This window comes from Arvicanthis niloticus, chromosome 9, assembly GCF_011762505.2.
Source record: "Arvicanthis niloticus isolate mArvNil1 chromosome 9, mArvNil1.pat.X, whole genome shotgun sequence".
In the NCBI taxonomy this organism is placed as follows: Eukaryota; Metazoa; Chordata; class Mammalia; order Rodentia; family Muridae; genus Arvicanthis; species Arvicanthis niloticus.
In genome coordinates this window covers 35248715-35269472 of record NC_047666.1, presented here as the reverse complement: position 1 = coordinate 35269472, position 20758 = coordinate 35248715, and the positions used below count along the sequence as shown (strand labels likewise).

At 41.4% G+C, this 20758-nt stretch overlaps 1 protein-coding gene across 1 annotated transcript in view; it reads left to right on the top strand.

Moving 5' to 3' along the window:
• Window positions 1-20758, top strand: part of Suclg2 (succinate-CoA ligase GDP-forming subunit beta) — a 232852-nt gene that overhangs the window by 144315 nt on the left and 67779 nt on the right. Inside the window, exons 8-9 of the mRNA XM_034512316.2 lie at window positions 849-1010; window positions 4090-4232. Of these exons, the coding sequence (XP_034368207.1) occupies window positions 849-1010; window positions 4090-4232 (305 nt within the window). The remainder of the gene's footprint in view (window positions 1-848; window positions 1011-4089; window positions 4233-20758) is intronic.

The following is a 20758-nucleotide window of genomic DNA, read 5'->3' as shown; positions in this document are numbered from 1 at the left end:
ACATCTACCCAGGTTAAGTTAGTTTGTAGTCTAGAGTAGGGATTGCTTTCCCTATTCTTCACAAGTGAGGAAGACAAGGTCCACCATGAATAGCAATAATCTTACTAAGGCTACAGTGTTAGTAATGTATGCTAGAAATGATTCAAAGAGTATGATTGTACCTTTTTTTCACCCCAAATATTTAGGCAGAAAAGAAGAAAATAATCTAAGAGTCAGATATATAAATCTGATCGCTCCAGTTGTCATTTCAAAAATACTTGTGTATGGCAAAACATTCTCTGTACCTTAAATATATTCAATTTTAATTAATACTGAGAGGCATCAGAATTAAGGGACAAATTATAAAATGTGAATTCTGACACAGCATTCACTTTCATTAAATATAGAAGTATTAGAATAGTAAGAGAGTACTGATAATTCATATTTTATCATGGAATGTCAGGACAGAGGAGAGAAAAAGAATTGACATTATTCCTTTGTTTATTTCTGCATAAAAGGGAGAGGCACTGCTCACCTGCTAAATACTAACTGTAAGTCAGTAATGCAGTTACAGCTGTGACTTCAGGGTCAGTTGTGCCAACTGCACTTGTTGGGATGCTGGTGACCTTTGTTGTGTTACTGAGCAGAGACTGGCAGTTATGAATTACTGTCCTCGTTGCTGGAATGTAAGTCCCCTCAGAACAGGGACATTGTCTTGTTTGTCTCTGTAGCCTAAGAGTTCAAAGGTTAAGATGGCAACTGTTGTTTCCCTGCCTATAGTGTGAGAGAATGAGGATTCTGCGTTCCTTACTCCTAAGTGTATTAACTCCAAAGAGACTCAGGTATGGCCTCCTTTGCTCTTTGTTTAGTTGTCTGTTTTGATGCCAAGATAAACTTTGATGACAATGCTGAATTCCGACAAAAGGACATATTTGCTATGGATGACAAATCAGAGAATGAGCCCATTGAAAATGAAGCTGCCAAATACGACCTCAAGTATATAGGACTAGACGGGAACATCGCCTGCTTCGGTGAGTGCGGGCACTGAGCCTGAAGCTTTATACGATTTCTGAAATGCTGTTTACTAATAGCTGTTAAAATAGGTGTTTTCTTATGGTGTCAAGTGGAAAACAGTTTCAAAGTCCATTTTGATTGATGGTCACTGATTTAAAGCAGTTTTTCAACTCTGGCACTGTTGAGCTTTTGGAATGGATGATCTTTTCTTCTCAGAGAGCCGTCCAGGATATTAGGTTCAGTTGCATTCCTCTCCTCCAGAGATAGCTGATAGTTGTGGAAATGAGACAATGCAAGGAAAGTGCCCAGATGTTTGCAGGTGCCTGGTATTCAGAACCACTCCAGATAAGAACTGCTAAGAGGCTGGAGAGATGGCACAGTGTAAGTGCTTGCTGTGCAAATGTGAAGGTCTGAGTGTGGATCCATGGCAGCCATATAAAAACTGGGCATGATGACGTATGGTGATAGCCACAGTTCTGTGAGAGTGGAAAGTAGCTGGATTGAGGGGGCTTGCAGTCCTACCAGTCTAGACAATTGGTGATCTCTAGATTTAGTGAGAGATCTATCTTTAAAATGAAGTAGAGAAGCAGTAGAGAAATATACTCAGTACTAACCTCTGGCCTCCACACACATGTACATTTGTGTATACACATATGTGCCCATGTGAATATATGTATTAACCATTGATTTAAAGCATCTCAACTTTTTTAGTTAAAGTAACAACTTTCCCTATGTATTCAGCATCCATCTACTAGGAACTCTTGTGAAACTGGTACACTGAGACAAAATTACTTTTTCAGAGTGTTCTAGTCTCCTTTCTGTGGCTGTGACAAAACATTCTGACCAAAAGAAATTTAGGGGAGCAAAGTTAGCTTACAGGCCATAGTCCATCACTGAGGGAAAAGAGGGCAGGAACTTGAAATAAAAACTACTCTTGCAAGCTCAATTGCTAGTTTATTCTTATACAGCCCAGGACCACCTGCCCAGGGAATGGTGCCACCCACAGTGGGCCATCCTATATTACTCTTCAATCAAGCCAGTCAGACATGGATATTCTCTCAGCTTAGACTCCCTTCCCAGGTGACTATAGGCTGTGTCAAGTTGACAATTAATGCTAACTAGGGCACAGAGGAAGGAGTACAGGACATAAATTCTAATCATTTCACTAACATTTCAGATTGAATGGTAACCAGTTGCCAAAATACTTTCATTATGGCAGTTTATTAATCAAACAATGGGCTCCATCCTGGTTCTCTAATTTAGTGAAAATGGCTTATGCAGCTGAGATAAGATGGGTCTGTAGAGGCAATACAATTTCAGTTATTGTCCATGGCTTCTAGTGTTTGTGATTTATATGCTTCCGGCTTAATTGCACATGACTGTGTTTCTGTTAGAAACAATTCATTGCACTAGAAACTGAGGTCTTCATCTTAATGGAATTAAAATTAAAAAGATTTGTTGCTCATTAAAACAACAGCATCATTATATTAAGAAGTGAAGAGTCTTCAACAGTTTGCTGTTCAATACAATAGAAAATGGCATCCAATTACAACTGATACCTAAAGTGCCTGCTTTATATGGGAGCACTATCTGAAGAGTGTTGATCGCTTACACCCTCTTGGCTGCAATAAGTAAATGTGTTCATAACATGTGTAGGCATTTGGGAAGGGGGCAATACAGGGGTGGGTTTAGAGCAAATTAAATACAGATTTTTCTGAGTGAATGTTTCTCACGAACTCTGATTAACAACACTGCACACTAGTTGAAGATCTTTATTACAAATACCATTTTTTATGATGGGCAAGACATTCTTTATTTGCTAAGCTTGGGCCTGGGCACACATTAACCCACCCCAGGATATAGGTCCCCACTCCCGATTTTAATTTTTTTCTACCTAATAAAGGCAGTCACAGTTTGCAGATTTGTCTGGGGAATTCCAGGGTACTTTACCCTTGCTGAGTTTCTGCAACTTCTCCATTGTCGCCTGATGAAAGCAATTCTATAATGAAGCATAAGAAGCAAAAGAATTGCAGTTGGTCAGTGAACATTAGCTCTAAAAGGCAGGAATGCCCGTGTAAATGGCTATGGTCATTCTTAAGAAAAGCCCCTAAACTGTCGTACTTTTGTTCTAGCTTGAATATTGGGTTAGTAAATAAGATCTTGTATTAAGTTTTGTGATTACTTTTTAAAATTATTTTTAGATATGTGTATATACATGTGGCAAATGGTCCCCAGAATTCAGAAGAGGGTGTCAGATCCCTTAGGGCTTCAGTTACAGGCGACCTAGCCTGGGTGCTGGGGACTGAACTCAGGACTTGTGGAGGAGCAGTACATGCTCTTAATGACTGAGCCATCTCTCCAGCCCCTAGTTTTTGCTCTTTGGGACAGAATTGTACTGTGTGCCCAAGTTTTCCTGGTACTTACTATGTAGCTCAGGGTGGCTTGAATTAAGGCTTGCCTTCTTTAGCATTCTGAGTGCTAAGTAAGGCTCCAGGGATGTTAGTGTAAGTAGTGTGCTTCTTGCACTAACTTACAGGAGAAGGAGCATCAAGGCATGGTAGTTTGGGCCCTATTTTTTCTCTTTTGAGTTGCTCCGATGAGCTCACACAAAAATGCATGCCTGCCAAAGGCGAAGAAAGAGCGGAACTATTAGATGTTGGTTTAGTCCCAAAAGTTGCACACTCAGGGAGCATCTCCACAGGGACAAGCTAAGCATTGCTCTTGGTTCACATAATTTGTTTGAATGGCTAGCCACTCCTCACAGCCATAATTCTTTTTGCTCATCCTCCTATGTGAATCTTTTTCAGAACCCACAGCCAAATTGGTTCCTCTTCTGAACCTGCCTTTTTTATTTGAATTATTGATGAATCCTCCACATTTCTCTTCATTTGGTTTTTGTTTGTTTCTTTGTTTGTTTGTTTATTTGTTGGATATGTGTGTCCTGATTGTTAACCATAAATTAGTTTATGAGTTGAATCCCAGTTCAGGGCACAGATTGGCCTAGAAATGATAGTGTTCTCATTTGGCTCTCTGTGTTCCCATCCCATTTCCATGCTGTTTCGTGTTTCCATGTTGTGGGCTATTTGCATTTCACAGTGAATGGTGCTGGATTGGCCATGGCTACCTGTGACATCATCTTCCTGAATGGAGGGAAGCCAGCTAACTTCTTGGACCTAGGTGGTGGTGTAAAGGAGGCCCAAGTCTATCAAGCATTCAAACTGCTCACATCTGATCCCAAGGTAAGGCTTCTTTAGTAGGAAGATTGCATAGTGTTCGGTTTCCTACCTCCAGATGATACAGCTTGCGACCTGCTGCTAAGAATGAAAAGGGCAACAGATGTTTTGCAGCCTCAGGTATAAATCCTGCTATCTACTTATTGCAGTACATGATAATTTGACTTTTGTTTGCTTAAAGGCTTATAAGCCACTTCTAGGTCTCATTTCAGAAACTGTGCCCACAGACTTAGGAGGTAGACTAGAACACAATAGTCAATCTATGGAGTAATGCTGTGCTGTGGGTTAGTGTGTATTTGGGTAATTGACACCAAGCCTTAGCCCTGTGTTTACATGACTTAGGGACTCAGCCTCACATCCCTCTTGTAAGGATCCTGAAGATATTACCAGAGTATTAGACATGAATATAATTATAGGATCACACATCACAGTGTGGAATGTATGGAAGAAATAATAGCCTTTCTGTTTCTGTAGGTGGTTTAATCTGCAGCCTTAATTATGACAGTTGGTAACATACGGATTAAGAAGTAAATTACTAAACAGTTTTCTAAATTCTGTTGTTTATTTATATAAATCTTTTTTTTTTTTAACATTGTAGCAGAGTGGAATGTAGTGTCCCTATGGCCAGCTAGGGTACTGCAGGTGTTTAGGGAGTTCTTGGCCAGTTCTTTGCTTTTCTGTAATTGTCCTTTCTTGGTCATCAGGGGTAACAGGCTTAAACTCAATTCTTATATACAATGTCTCCATTTTTCAAAAGTTTGTACTTTTCATGGGTTTCATTTAATTCTCATAACTGGACTTGGGGCTAACTGTATGCCATATTCATTTGTGTTAAACTTTATTCAGGAGTTGTTATCCCGATATTGTTAGAGCATTTAATCAATTTTTTTGGTTACTAAATTATTTGAAAACATAAGAATTCTAGGCCAACATGAATGAAAACAAACCAGAGCTGCCCCGTCCCCCTCCGCCTCCCCGTCCCCCTCCCCCCTACTAGGACATGCACTAGAGCTGGCTTCCTGTGGATCCTTCTTAGTAAGAATGTTCTGGCAGTTGCCTGTGTGCATGCACATGCAGTGTGGTTCCATGTATCCAGTATGCTTGTCAGTAGTTCTTGTGCGTCAGCAGTTGCTGAGGATGATTTTCCTTACAATTTGCTAACTCTTTTCTTCCAATTCACAAAACAGTGTTACGATGTCGTTACTTACTTCTCTTCAGTTCTCCAGTGCTGTTCAGGAATAGTGACGCCAGTGCAGACTAAGGCTCTCATCCATCAGCGGTATTTGGGAAAAGATCTGTTCCCACAGCCGGTGTTGTTTAGAGTTTGTTGCTCACCATGGCTCTCCCATCCTGTTGCTCGAACATGCCTTCTTCACACTTCCTCCTAAGAGCAGAGTTGTTTTCCTCATAGAGATCCCCACATGGAGGGGGACTCTGTTGGTGCCTGGCTCTCTAAACCAGGAGGCACCAGAGGACATTGGTCAGAATAAAGCGCTGGTTGTTAGCACTTGTGAGACTTACTTTAGTGATGGACAGCCGCTGCGGGTTCAGTCTACCAAGACAAGCAGCACAGCATTTCTTTGGAACATCTCAGTAGCTATTCTTGAATTTTAACTTTATAAAACCTAAGGGTGTGAGGAATTTTAAAAAATGACGTGCAGAGCCATTTTTGTTGTTTTTGTTTAAATAATCTCTTCAAAAAATCTGACTTTACCTTATGGAATATTTTCAAGTGCTTGGAGTGTTCCAACTTTTTTGAGATTGGCTGTCGTCCTGGGATGGATAAAGGGATGTGGGAGTTATTTTCCTCACACTATATCAGGGAAATGAATTCATAGCTCATCCCCCAGAACACTTTCCAAACCTTGACATTTCTAAGCTGGTTAAAAAGCATGGAAATTAATTTGTGTTTTTAATCCTTGTTCAGTTCTTGCAAGTCAGAGAACGGTAGAGGGGGAAAAAAAGACAAGACAAAACACAACTAAAAAGGTACAGATGAGTTGATTTGATTTTTGCAAAGAAACAGCTTGTAGTTCTGGCAGTAATTATTTCTGATAGAGCCCTGTCCACCTGCCTAGGAAGAGCGCTTCCAAGATCTCACAGCTAATTATTTCAAAGTATCATCTTGTTAGATACAAAAATTAATTCACTGAAACTCAGAATCATGAGTGGCTTTTTAGTTTAACAACTTAAACCAAATCCAGTCTTAACATCTATGTGTTTGTTGTAATACAATGTAACTTTATTGATAAAGTAACAAACATAGTGTCATTTAAGAAAAATATAGCAGATTCTGTTTCTATCAGGAGTGTCAGCCACACCTCTGAATTGTATATTTCTTTTTCTTGCCTAGGACACCTAAATGCCTGTTTTTATGTTTTAATACAAACATCTTCGTAACAAGTTTACATATTTGTTTATAGCACATAGCACTGAATTGCTCTTGAACTGTCTAAACTAAGAGTCTTCAGGATAGCTCAGTTATTCAGCTGATTTCACATGAACTTTATCATTCAGTGTCTTATTCTTGTATTTTCCATCAGGGCCCAACTGGAGAGGAAGGTGGCAGGGTTTGTCTGCTGCTGAAAGTATAGGTCTTATGTGATCTTCATCTCAATTTGCAGAACTTTGAAGAGGATTCTTAAACGCAGAAGTAGATACGACAGAAAGCAGGGTTTTGGTTTGGACACATTTCAAAAAAAAAAGTTCTATATAGAATGTTGTCCTTGGTTTTTTGTTTTTGTAAATTATGCTTTGGCTTGTATTTCTAATTCTCAGTTTAGGATTCCAGATGCAGCCTCTGGCCTGCGTGAAGTATCTTGTGTAGGTGGATAAAGCAAAGGCCAGTTGACACACTTTCATCAGTAACCCCTCTGCTGGCCTGTCTTCACTGAGTCTGGTGGCCTCTGGGGACCTTATTGTGAGAAGCAAGAGTAGGTGGGTGGTATTAGTGAGGCACATGGCTGGCCTGGACTGTGCTCCCTGCTTTGTTGCCAACTTAAGAGTGCCTCTTCCAGAGCCCTTCAGCTACCAGAAGGAAACATGTTACCTGAAGCCAAGGCCACATGTGAAGACAGAACATTGCTTACAGGACTCCACAGCCAGACTGGCAAGGGTTAATTGTTACTTCTTATTGTTCTGGAAACTTGGACATGTTATTCAACTTCAGTGTGCCTCAGTTTCTTCTTTTTTATAAAGTGCTTAATAAAAAGGGTTGCTTAGTTATAGGAATTGAAATATGCATCTTTCTCTTTTAAAGGGGCTTTGGGGGTTGGAATCAGTTAACATATTTAAGGAAGGATACATATAACCTACCCTGGGGAAGGGTAATCCTGCTTGCACATGCTCCTCAGGGTCAGGCTTTCTACAAAGCCTTCTTGTTTATCTTCACTGTGTTTTTAAATTCATCATTTTAACCTCAACATTTTATTTAAAACACAAAGTTTAACTACATAGTTGGAAAGGTTATCACAGGCTGAAGTTTTGACCTTGAAGTTGCCAACCAGGTCAAAAAATATCCCTGAACCGCTATGTACGCTACCCCCAAATCCTCCTTCTTGCCTTCCGTTTACCTGAAAGGCCATCAGTGTCTTTCTGTGTGGTAGTGCAGGTTTTACTTGGTTTTGAACGTAATGTATCATGTGCTATGTGTTCTTGCCTCCTTTTCCTTATCTTCAATGGTGGCACTAGCCAGTCCTTTCTATCTCAAGTATCCTAGCCGGTGTGTGACAACACCCTCGTTGGTTTAATAAGGCCTTGCTCTGTGGTCAGCAAGGTTAAACACAGTTTATATATTTGTTGGTCACTGGAATGTCTTTAAGTGTTTAAATCACTTAACCACTATAAAGAAGATGTAAAAACACATTATTTCAGGATCATTTCTAAAGCAGAAACTTGTGTTGTTTTAAATGTTCAATTCTTTGTCTTGTTCTAACCTTCTATTTAGACTGAATGTATATATGTAGAAATGAGAGCCATCTGAACAGGTTCACTCGTACCCAGGCTTGCCCAATGTGCTGTTTTCAAACTGATGGAGTGTTTGCCCTTCTGGTAGGTGATGTGAACCTGGGAGAGCAGGACCTAAAAATGAGGTGGACTAAAGTCTCATGCTCTAGCTGACTTCATTCCCAGCATGAGAAAGCGAGGTTTGAAAAGATTCATTGCCTGGCCATGATTCTTTAACTGGACAACTAAGAAAACAGTTTTATTTAAAAAGAAAAAAAAGATGAAATTCATGTTTGAAAGAACAACCTGATATTGTTTGGTATAAATTGAGAAGAGATTATCTTTCTGACCCCTGTTATGTGTGCTTCAGCTTTTCCAGGATTGGAGGTGAGAAGTAAAAGCACATGCCCTGTTTCCAGGGCAAGGTATACCCAAATGACATTTAATCTAATAAAATTTTAGACTAGTATCTGCTAAATAAAACATTTTGAAGTGCTGTGCTTTTAGAATATATTTAAAGGCAAAGCAATACGACATTTTCTCCAAATCATGTTTATAATCAGAGTCAGCGGTGTTCATTAAAAGATAAACTGAGGCAGACAAAATTTTGAAGGCTTTACTAGTACAAATAGCAATCTCAAATCTGGCAGCTCCAAACTGGCTTGGTCCTGAGGCTTCCATGAAGATGCTGAGGAACAGGCTTTCTGAGGGCAAACTCAAAAATACAGCAGGAGATTTGGCTGTCTGTCTACAAGTGAACATTTACTACCTAGGTCACTGTAAACTGATTCCCTGTCTACAAGTCAACATCTACTTTCTAGGTCACTGAAGACAGGTAGTTAGTCTACACGTGAACATTTACTTCCTAGGTCACAGAAACTCTTGCAGGAGTTGTTTCCATAGATAGTTGTTGGGAGCCGACTTGTAGCAGAAAGCGGCTATCAGCTTTGCAGCCATCTTGAGCCATATACCCTGACTTGAGACTTGTTTTTCAACAGCCTACAACAGCTGAAGCACACTCTGATATTCCACATATTCTGTTTTGCTGTTTAGTGCTCCCAGCTGCAAGGCGCACGTGGTATCCATGCCTGCAAGGCATGCGGTTCACGTGCTGTCCATGTGCTAGCCACGCCATACATGCCTGTAAGGTGCATGTGCTATCCACACCTGTAAGGCTTACGTTATATCAACACCTGCAAGGCACGTGGTATCGGCACGTGGCAAAAGTGTATAAATACCCCAGATTTCCCTTCAATAAGAGAGACTTGAGACTTACTCAGACACTTGATCAGAACCTCTGTCTTGTCTCCATTCTTCGCGTCTCTTCCCCTTTATCCTCTTCTCTTCTCTCCCTCTCCCTCTCCCTCTCCCTCTCCCTCTCCCTCTCCCTCTCCCTCCCCCTCCCCCTCCCCCTCTCCCTCTCCCTCTCCCTCTCCCTCTCCCTCTCCCTCTCCCTCTCCCTCTCCCTCTCCCTCTCCCTCTCCCTCTCCCTCTCCCTCTCCCTCTCCCTCTCCCCTCTCCCCTTTCCCTCTCCCTCTCCCTCTATCCTGCTTCCTCTCCCTCTATCCCTCTCCTTTTCCCTTTCCTAAAAGGGCATCGTCAGTTTTTATGTTCCTTGCTGATACATTTAGAAACCAGAGAGAAGGCTGTACTGTCTACTCTGCCTCTCATAAGTCACATTATAATGTGCCTTATTTTGTTTCGTGTTAAGTGTTTTAAGAACCTCACTGTTTTAGAGACATCTTCCCAATCTTGTCATTTGTCCCAGCATGCTTAGTAATTATTCATCCTATATGTAGAAGCCTTTAGGCTGTTAAAAAGAAAGTAGACTTCTGATCACATTAAGATGTCATATAGGTTGGAAATGTATAATTACTAGAAGAGTTAAGAGTTTTGCAGTATTTCCTATCACTCTCCCTCTTCCACCAAGAGGATTGTTGAGTGCAACAACAATCAATGTCCAGGAGTGATGTCAAGACTGGCTGACTCTTCCAAATAATAATAATAAGCTCGCGGTGGCAGGGCGTCTAAAAGTGTCACTCTTATTATGGAGATTTTATTCTAAAGAAGCATCATAGAAAAATTACCAAATGTGAAAAGCAGACTTAGGAACATGAATCAGAAAAACAAGGTAAACAGCCTTCCGCCGAGATTGGGTTTTCTCAGCTGCAGTGGATAGACGCTGTCCTTTGGTGAGCTGAGCCCCATGGATGCAGGAAGCTGAGAATACAGCCCCTTCCTCACTGTGTCAACACTTCTCACTGCTGCCAAGGAATTGGGAATCAGAAAAAAATCATCTTGTGAAGAAAGCAACATGTCTGTATGGTCCGTCCTAAAAAATGTCCTGGCTCGTTGGTGTGTAGTAGTCATGGCTCTGTTTTCCTGAGGAAATCCAATTCCCTGGGGCCCATTGTCTCAATAGTCTGATATCTGAAGGGAGGGGGTGCAAATTTCTCTTTCAAATATCTTCATTCCTGTCAGCACAGTTGCGCTCACGGGCCTCATTGTAGATGAGAAACAGTCATCCAAGCCACAAAATGACTAAGGAGACAAGAAGCCACCCCAAGCTGTCAGCACACAGGAAATATGAACTGTATAGGTATGTCAAGTTCTGCTGTGAGCACTAGGGTAAAGCCACGAGAGAATACAATCCTGATCTCTGAGGCTTCCACTGTAGAAAGGGAAGAAGGACGGGAAAGTTAATGAGCAAATAAGTACCTAATAAGAAACCAGTACCAGAAAGCAGGCCAAGCGGTCACGTGCAGTTACCTCCATGGGCTTCTGTAGAAAGCCCTCTGTGCTAGTGTGCACTGGTAGGATTGGAGTCTGGAGCTTGTAGTCTTCAGCAGGAATGCTACAGTGAGTCTTTCCAACATGTCCTTCCACCAGGAGCTGTCCTTCCCTCTTTTCTAGCTCCTCACTGCCTTTCCCAGTGTCCTGGGCAGCAGGGCTTACTGGATTGCAGTAAGTTACTTTGGAAGTAAGGCAGGGTTGGGGCGTGAATAGTTGACACTGCAGTTCTCACTCTAATTTGGGTGGCCCCTGGCTTGCAATTAAAGAACTTTTTCAGTATGCCTGGCTATTTTATCTGCATCTCTGGGACCCTCTCCTGAGGATGCTTTTACCACCTTTGAGGTCTTATGAACTGGAGCACATCGAACGCACATATCAGCATTCCCAAGGGCCAGTTGGCATGAATCCTAGTTAATTATTTTTCTCCCTGCTTATCTATGGGTCCTTTCATTAATCGTTATATGTAAGCATTCTGAAAGCATCCTCCTTTTTTTGCAATTAGAACTTAGTAGAGTCTTCTTGAGCAAACACTTAGGTAACTTGTAATACCCAGAGGCCTTAGGCTCAGAAACAGTAAACAGAAATTCCAGAGCTTTAACCCTTGACCTTCTGGATTTGACTTGAGATCAAAACAAAAGGTTAGGTACTTCAGTGTGTCCTTGTGACCCAGGGCTGTTAGAATTTAGATAGCTGGTAAGAGAAACTCCATCTAGTGTTTAGGGAAATGTTGGGTGTTTTTCTGCATATTGAAACCTGTGTTAACTGGTTGTATTTTAGAAATGGAGCTAATTCTCTATTAAAAGCCAAACTAAGCAATTAACCCCAATGCTAATCAGATTATTTGATATTTACCAAAGGAAGGAACCAAAGAATTATTTTATGTTCACCTAAGGAAGATGGAGGGAATAAAAAAATTCAAGTAAAGAAACATGCAAAGAACTTAGCCCTTATAGTCAGAATCTGTGGTTCTGATGTTCTGTTCAGCTACAAGCTTAAAAGCACTATGTAGAGGGAGTTGCAGGGTCTGAGAAGATGGGGCAGTCCGTAGAGCCCTGGCCAAGCAAGCATGAAGACCTGCGTTTTAGTCTTTAGTCGTCCCCCCCCCCTAAAAAATAAAACAATAAAACAGCCAGCCAGATGTAGCAACATATAACTGGCCTTCCAGCTCTGGGGAGGACAGAGGTGGGTCCTTGCTGCTTGCAAGCCAGCCATATAGCTGAACCTTGAGGTACAGATAGTGAGAAACCCTGTCTTGGAAAATATAATCTAAAGCCAATAAGGAAGACATCTGACATCAATATCTGGGCTCTACCTGCATACACACACACACACACACACACACACACACACACACGAGCATGTATACACACAAAGTTGTGACAATTAGCCAAACAGTGTCCAATGCCATAGCTGTGTTGTGCAAGGTTCCAGGAAAGAAAGTTATGGCCACCACCATCCTAGATGTGTGTGTTCATGTGTACTTTCCCATGCAGTAGCTCCTGAGTCCATCCAGCTGACAACCAAAACATATTTATGAGTCATCTGTGATTTGCCAAACACTAGACTCACTGAGAAATGGAAGACTGCCTATAATCATATGCTTGGGTTTCCACGGAGACTTACTTATTGATTTTTCATTTATATCATCATCCCTTTAAAGTAGTGGAAGGAGGCTCACAAAAGACCCAGCATAGTGTCCATTTCTCTTAAAGTTATGTCTCATTGTTTGGGCTCAGGAGTATCGGGGAATCATCTGTGGAGCCTTAAGAATCAGAGTGTGGGCTAGGTACTACCACAGTGGACCCCCTAACCAGAAGGCTGTTGAAATGCAGACTCTTATTTTCTCAGGGCCCAGACCATGCCCAAATAGTACAACTCCCTGATTTTTTGAGGTAACATTTTATTGGGAAGTATTTTGTTCATCATTTTCTTAGGATATTGACTGATGTCAGTGACCTACCAGCCCAGTCGATATAAGACAAACACTCAAAGTGTGATGGAAACTGGCATCAGCTTATAAACCAGTGGCATTCTGTGAATTGTTTTAGTGTGCCATGTGCACAGAAGCTGAGCACAAGCAGTTAAGAGACTTTTACTTCAAAGTACCATTGTTGTGACATGCAAATGGAAGATGGATTTCCTTGTAATTTATATGTTGCCTCTTATAAGAATATTAGCCTGTCACTATTAGTGAATTGTTAAAGACTGATCGTTCACCACAGATTCTCTGAGCAGCCATGACTTTACATGAATGATGGCCGTATGAGAGGCAGCATAGCAAGCTCGTTGATGGACAGTCTGGCGCCGCAGTCATTGCAGTCATTTGGTTAAAGGCTGTGATAGTCCAGTTTACCACTCGCTCTTTGCCCCCTGTTCTTTCTCCTGATTCTTTTTTTTTTTTTTTTTTTTTTTTGTTGTTGTTTCTTTGGGACTCCTTTTCTTATTCCCTGTTGGCATATTCTCCCGATTTGGACATTCCCCCATTTTGCATGTAAACATAGAGCCCACAGAGTATGCTCAAGTCTAAGAGCTTGAGGTAATATCTCCCTGGCATAGTAGGCTGTTTTTAAGGTGTTGGCCACAACTCTTCCGTCTGGGCACAGAGGTCCCTTTCTAATCTTCTCCTAGAAGCTTAGGGATAGGGCTGCCTGTCTCTAGGATCATGAGCTTGAATAGTGGGGCCCAGGAGACTGCACTTCTGGATACCTGGCAAAGCTGTGCAAGAGCCAGCACTGAAGGTTTCTGGCGGGGCTTCCTGTGCACACATCATGTGGTTGCATGTAGAATATACCTGTTCTTAGGTGTGTGGCTCTTCCAGCCATGTATGCATCAGCTGGAATCTCCTTTACGTGCATGTTCCATGCATGACCTAACCTAGACCCACTGCGTGCCTGATCCAGGAGCGGAGCCTAGCATTTGTTCTAACAAGCTCTTCAGAGGATGCTCATGTTGGCTTAAATTTGGGTTGCAGCCTCAGCTCTGTTTTGTCCCCTTACATTAGAGTCCACTTTCCATCGCTGATGTCACAGCATGTCCTACCTGAGATAGGTAGCTGTGAGTACCAGCTTACTAAGCCTAATTCACCTCAGCATCCTCTGCTACTGAGCTCCAGACTCCACTCTGTTGTCACTCGTTTGTTCTTTTCCCAATGTGCTGTGACACCCCCTTCTCTTTTATTGTTTTCTGTTCCTGTGTCATATCTGTCTTTGAAATTCAGAGGAAATTACCATTCTAAAGAGCCTTTTCTATCCAAACGATAATGGAGGGTAACCGTGCAGTTAATAAAGTTCATCAGTGGGTTCATAGATGCATTCCCTCTGATCAGCTCCCAAATACGGAACTTGTGTTTTTCTTGTCTGTGGAGGTAGACCATAATAACAGGCTGTGTCATTCTCAAGTGACTTTCTATAAACTTTATGAAATTACCTCATCTCAAGTGTAGTCACTGAAGTGGATCTTATTCACTTTTGTCTCTGTTAAGTTCCCATCGGCTGCTGCTTTCCACCGGAGACTCCTTTGCTATTCTGTGCTCTGCAGTTACCCTCTAAGCACTTCTCTTCCTCCCTCTTGATGTGTAAGTGTTTTGCTGTAATTCTGTCTCTCGTCTTTTCTTGTTACAGAGTACAACCTTTATTTGTTACCCAGTCCCTTTTGCTATTTGGGGAAAGGGAAGTGGTCAGATGTTTCTGTATTTGACAGATGTCATGATAAGAAGCAGTTTTAAGATGAGATAGTGAATCCTCTTTTATGTTTGGTCAAGAAAATTGATTTCTAATACTGTGTGGCAGAGGTCTTTGCTGATTTTTTTAAGATATGTGAATAATAAAAAAATTATCATTTTTAAAAAATCCAATTTAATGTTTCTTTACCCTAATAGACATGCTTCTTTTACAGATTATAATTAGCCAATCAACACAAGACTCTCTGTAGCTTCTTGACCCATGTGTGTCAACCACTATGTAGAATTTGAAAGTGAATTATTTTCTGTTCTGTCTTCAGTGTGCATATGAGACCTTGGTGTTGATGCCTCCATTTCTACACCTGTGCCATGATATCAGATGTTCATGCCTCTGTCACAGGGGGATATGGCCTTGCTTTCATTGTACAGATCTCCAGCTCATGGTAGCCGCACACAGTGGCTACCCATGAGAGGGGCAGGCTCCAAACATACCCTCACGAAGGAAAAACGTAACCCAGATTGGCCTCAAACTCTCTTTGTGGCTGAGGAGGACCTTGAATTTCTGAATCTCTGCCCCTACCTCCCACTTGCTGGGATTACAAGTGTGCACCACCCCACCAATGCGTGTAGTGTAAGGGGCTTGATCCCAGGGACTTGTACATGCTAGGGAACTCTACCAACTGAGTATATCCCCAGACTTAGAAAGCATTCTAATAACCACCATTAGGGTTGAAAAGCCCTTGAAGTACCCGGTCCTGGGCTCTTGCTCTCACGCTTGTTCTCTTTCTATGTCCATGTAGTCAGGTTCATATAACATGTGTGTGAGCCAAGCATACAGCACACATTCCATGTGGAGCACACAAGTCCTTGGACCTGTCTGGTGCCACCTCAGATCAGCAGGTGTGCCACCGGCTAGAGAGCTGTATGGGGCAGGAATGCCGAGTCAGACATGCTCCTTATTAGCCTGTCTCTGCTTTCATGGATCAGTGTATAACTCATTAAATTGGATACCTGCGAATAAGATTGAATGCTGATGACATTTTATTAATTAGATACAGATTTTTAGGAGAGACAGAGGTAGGATTATTGAAATGCATGCCATTATCCTTCCTAGGTGTGTTTCGTTTTTATGACATGGTGGATTTTCAAAGTGAAAACAAATGATCACTGTAGACTGTAAGAAGAGACAAGTCCATATAGCAAGACAGTGCATCGTGGTGAACCATGCACTGACTTGTCTCCTGCTTAGTGGATCATGTGATTTAAAGACTCTGAAGTCTCTCTTCTCATTGTACACATATAATGGGGTGGCTTCAGGCTGGCAAGTTATGGGACCTTGGAGATCCCCTACCAATACCTGTGCCTGAAGTGCACCCCTCAGAACTGCTTTAAAGGTATGTTCTTTTGCTTTTGGTCAATTCATCTTTAATCTGACTCACAGGCTATACAGCTTTTGTTCCTGGAAGACAAATCCAGAGGATATTTTTCTACAATTATTATTACTAGCAAGAAGGAAATATAATTCCATTTTCTTACAAATTTTAAAAACAAAATTTTTGTTGATAAGCCTTTGATACCTTGTTTTTGTTAGCTAGATTTAATATAATTTTTGTTTCTCTGTTTTACTAAAACTTACCAGAATTAGTTCTACAACTTTAGCACATCGGAGTACTGGGTACCTTGAATCCTGGGTGATGTTGTCTGACAGTTGTTGGTTATTTCTGCCATTAGATTATGAGACACTAATGAAAAGCTGAGGGGCTGATGTGTACTCACTGTTGGGTAGCATGACATGTTGGTACTTGTCATCTTTTTTGACCAGCACAGGACATGAGGCCTGGATTCTAGAGATGGCAGAGGTGGAGGCTGGGTCTGTCTGTACTAGTAGGTTCACAGCCAGAAGGGACAGAGACAGAGAGTGGTTGGTGTTCCTCACCCCTTTTAAGCCCTGAGAGGAAGCTTTACTGAGCAAAGAAGCCAGGGGCTCAAAAGACCTGCAAGCATCATAAATGGCCTTGACATTACAAACTAAGCAGTGTCCAGATATCACAGACTTCAGTAAAACCGCTGAGGGAAGGCTACATTCAACCATCTAGGGTGTTTGAATCTAATTTTAAGTGAAGCTCCTTTTAAAACTGTTTTAAATTTTCTTGTGCTATAGAATTTTGGAATTGAATGAGCCCTTCAAAATCAGAAAGCAAGCAGCATCATAAGGCAAGTTAAACTTCAGCAAATACAGGACGACTTGGCATGTTCTTCTGAAATGGAGCCAAGTTCATTATAGCATCAGTTAAGCCAAGACTCAGCTCCTCAAACAGGAGCAGCATGGCGCTAGCATGCCAACATCACTGGGAATTGTAGCAGCAATGTTTTCTCTTCAGCATATAGATGTCTCTGGTCTGAAGGATTTTACTCTGTTAGAATGTACCCATTCCATCTCGAAGGACTCCGACCTCAAGGGAAAAGCATAAGGGAAAAGCACAGTAGCAGGGGTAACTGGTTCACCGCATCCCATGGAGAGCCAGCCTTCATTTTGCTTTTGGCAAGTCTGTGGGAAATCATGACTGTTTGCAGAGAACAGCCCATGTCTTTCCCACACACAATGTATGTGAAGATGAAGCTGGGCAACACTGACCTTAGCTCACACTGCAATAATGATGCAGTGTCTAGTCCTGAAGGCTTTGCCTCATGGTCAGAAGCTCCTGTGTGGCTCCAGGAGGCCTCTTTAGAACCACAGTGCTTCCCTGATTGATTTGATTTTTGTTTTTATCATTTCTCTAAAAAAAAATTAAACTCATATATATTCTTCAATAATTAAGAAGCAATGTCATTTGAATTTATTTACTTCTTTTTTTGATGGGTGTGTGGTGTGGAAGTATAGGGTACACAAGTACCACACTGGACATGTGGAAGCCAGAGGACAGTGTGTGGAAGTCAGTTCTTCCTCCCACTGTGTGGTCCCAGAATGCAAACTCAGCTCATTAGGTCTGACAGCCAGCACCCTTCCCTGTCCAGCCATCTCACCTAGCTGCTTCTGTTCCTTTGAAAGCTAATACATTTCAGAACTCCTTATCCACAGCATTTGTGTTATCTCCTAAATAATGCAGATCTGTTATTTGATGCATTTGTCATGAGAGAGAGGTTGGGACATAGAAAAGGACACAGGAGGCAATGGATCACTCACTGGCCCTCAGCCCTTCTGACAGTTATTAAGATAGGCACTCTCGCTCTGCCTCCACTGGTTTCGTCTGTTGCTGTGCACAGGTGTTTCTAAGTGAACACCTTAGATGAACACCTTTTATGTTTTCCCACTGAACAACAAACTGATTTTTTAAATTACATCATTGATTATTTTTCTATATCAAGATTCTTACTACCTGTTTCAGATACCATTATGCTTGCTTGTATTTTTACTCATTGCTCCATGGTTAAAACCTTTAAATGGTTTTCTATTCCCATCATATGCTTGCCTCTGAGTCTTTTCATGGTGTGTGTTTATAAGTAAACCTCGGAGTACGCACTTACAGTCATGCTTTTACACATAGCTCTATTACAGTTCCCCTTTTGAACCTAGCACCTACATACAGGGGAATTTTATTTCTCTCCCTAAATGTCCTCTGGTGACCACATACCTAACCGAGGCTGGTTGGCTTGTTACTTTTGTTGATGTGACAAAGCACCTAGCAAACTGTTTAAGGAACAAAGGACATCCTTTGCAGGATGTGGGTACAGTCCTTTATGTTAGGAGACATGAGGCAGCTGGTCACACCGTGTTTACAGTTAGTAAGCAGAGACACAGACGCTAGGGCTCAGCCGGATCACTTAGTCAGCAGGTCTGAGACCCCAACCCTAACAGACATGTGCCAGTCACAGTACAGTGCGTGCATCTTCCCACTTGAGTTCATCCTGGTAATCCCTCCTGTACAAACCCAGAGCCCAGAGGCTTGTTTCCATACTGAGTCCAAGTCCCATAAAGTGGTTTGACTATTACAGGTGGCTTCTGCCATTCCATGAAGAGTTTAGTAAGTGATCCTGAACGTTATATAGGAACCTCTTAAGATCTTAATATTTGGATATTAATAGATGTCTTCACAGGGTCTATGTACAGCTAAATCTATGCACCACCCTGACAGTTGTGTAAAAACAAATTATGGTCATCAAGGATATTTCATTATAAGCTAACCTAATAAGTATAATGTTAATGAAATATGAAAATGACATAATTACAACCTATATCTTATTTTAAATCTTTGACTATCAGATGTGGAGATTAGGGCTAAAACATGGCATGTTGGTGCTTCACCCTTTTCAGAAGTTCCTTTATTATGGATATGAACACAGTATAAGATTCATATGTATTCTTGTACAACATTGCTTTTGGTGTGTCAAAAAAAAAAGTGATTTGTCCTGTCATTCTCAAGCATATTTCATGAAAGTTCAGGATGAACAAAGTCAGAGGTAGGGATGAAAGTAGATTGATTTTTTTTAAAATCTATTTATAATGTAACATGTTCCCATTGCTCACTCTGTGTATGTTAAGCATAGCCTGTCCAACAGTGTGAACATACACATGAAAAGTTTGTGAGGGGTTTGTTTGTTTGTTTGTTTTGAAGTATTATTTTGGGTTGGGGAAATGGCTCAACACTTGAAATGCTTGATATACAAGCAAGACTATCCAAGCTTGGATGCCCAAAACCCACATAAATCCTAGGCCGGCCGGTATGTGTCCTTTAATTCTAGCCTCAGAAGGCAGAGCCTGGGCTGGGGGTGCTCCAGAACAAGCTGACTATCCAGGCTTAGCCGTAATGGCAACTTTTGGTTTTGATTGAGGAACCTTGTCTCAAAGAATAGGAATATTCTGCAGGAAGATTCCTGACATCTTGACATCTGCTTCCAGCCTCTGTGTGCACATCTAAACATGCACGCATGCACAGGCTCACCACCTACTCATGAAAAGAAGAAAATGCATATCTGTGTGCATCTCTTTCTTCACATATAACCTCTGCAGAAAGAAGTTCTTTGTAAGTCTTTTTTTTTTTTCTATGATGTTGAGTGACTACAAGGTAGATGTACACTATGGATATGTTTGGTTCATGAAAACATTTAGTTGCCATTGATAACTGGGCTCTGAAACTGTAACATTTCTCCCTGGAGCCAGAGTGTGTCTTTTAAAAGGAAAAGAAGAGTTGACCAGGGTCTTGGTTGTTTCACATGGAAATCGATAGCGACAAGGGCAGACCCACTTCATCCTGTCAGATGCCATCTTGATAGCATGGCTGCTTCCCGAGTTAGTAATGGCAGAACATCAGATTTTGCTTCCCTCACAAGAGAGAGCTATAAATTGAGAAGTTTATTTTTCCTTCCTTAAAAGCTGCAAAAAGGCCAGTTAAATACATAGAGCTGTCAGCGCAGCCAGGCCAACTATCTAGAAAGCCCTTTTGTTTACCTGGTATACTAACACCCATTTTATACAATCTGATTGTGTGTGTGTGTGTGTGTGTGTGTGTTTATTTAAAGTACCTATAAAAAACTAACCAGGACAAGTTTGGTGTTTTTAAGGTAGAGTGTTTTGACAGAGATGCAACGTAAAGGCTGGCCATGAAATGCAGTGTACAAAAGCCTCGACCTTTATTCTGTCTCTCACTACAATTAGCAACATAACATTAGAGCCTATTTGTCAAAGTACAGCATGCCTGAGAACCACCCAGAGAGCTGGGCACAGCACACACTGCTGGGTGCCACTCTGGATAATTTTCTTCAGGTCAAGAAGCCAAAATTGGACAGGAATGAGTGTATTTGTCACAGTCTTAAGACTTGACCAAGACAGGATTATATGAACAAATATTAGGGGGAGTTCCAAGGGATTGGAAGAGGCTGACTCCTCAGTACCACACTGTGTACGTAGCCACATAGCTTCAAATAGCTTCATGGAGCTGTATCACTACATCCAAACCAGCTGAAAGACTGGCCTATCAGTCTCGTTTCTTTTCATATATATTATTACAGAAACTGTATGCAAACTGACACCTAAGGGAGAACTCAAGCACAGTATCTGTTAACATTCAGAGGTAACAAAGGCAAATACATGAATGGAGTGTTCGTAAATATAATTACC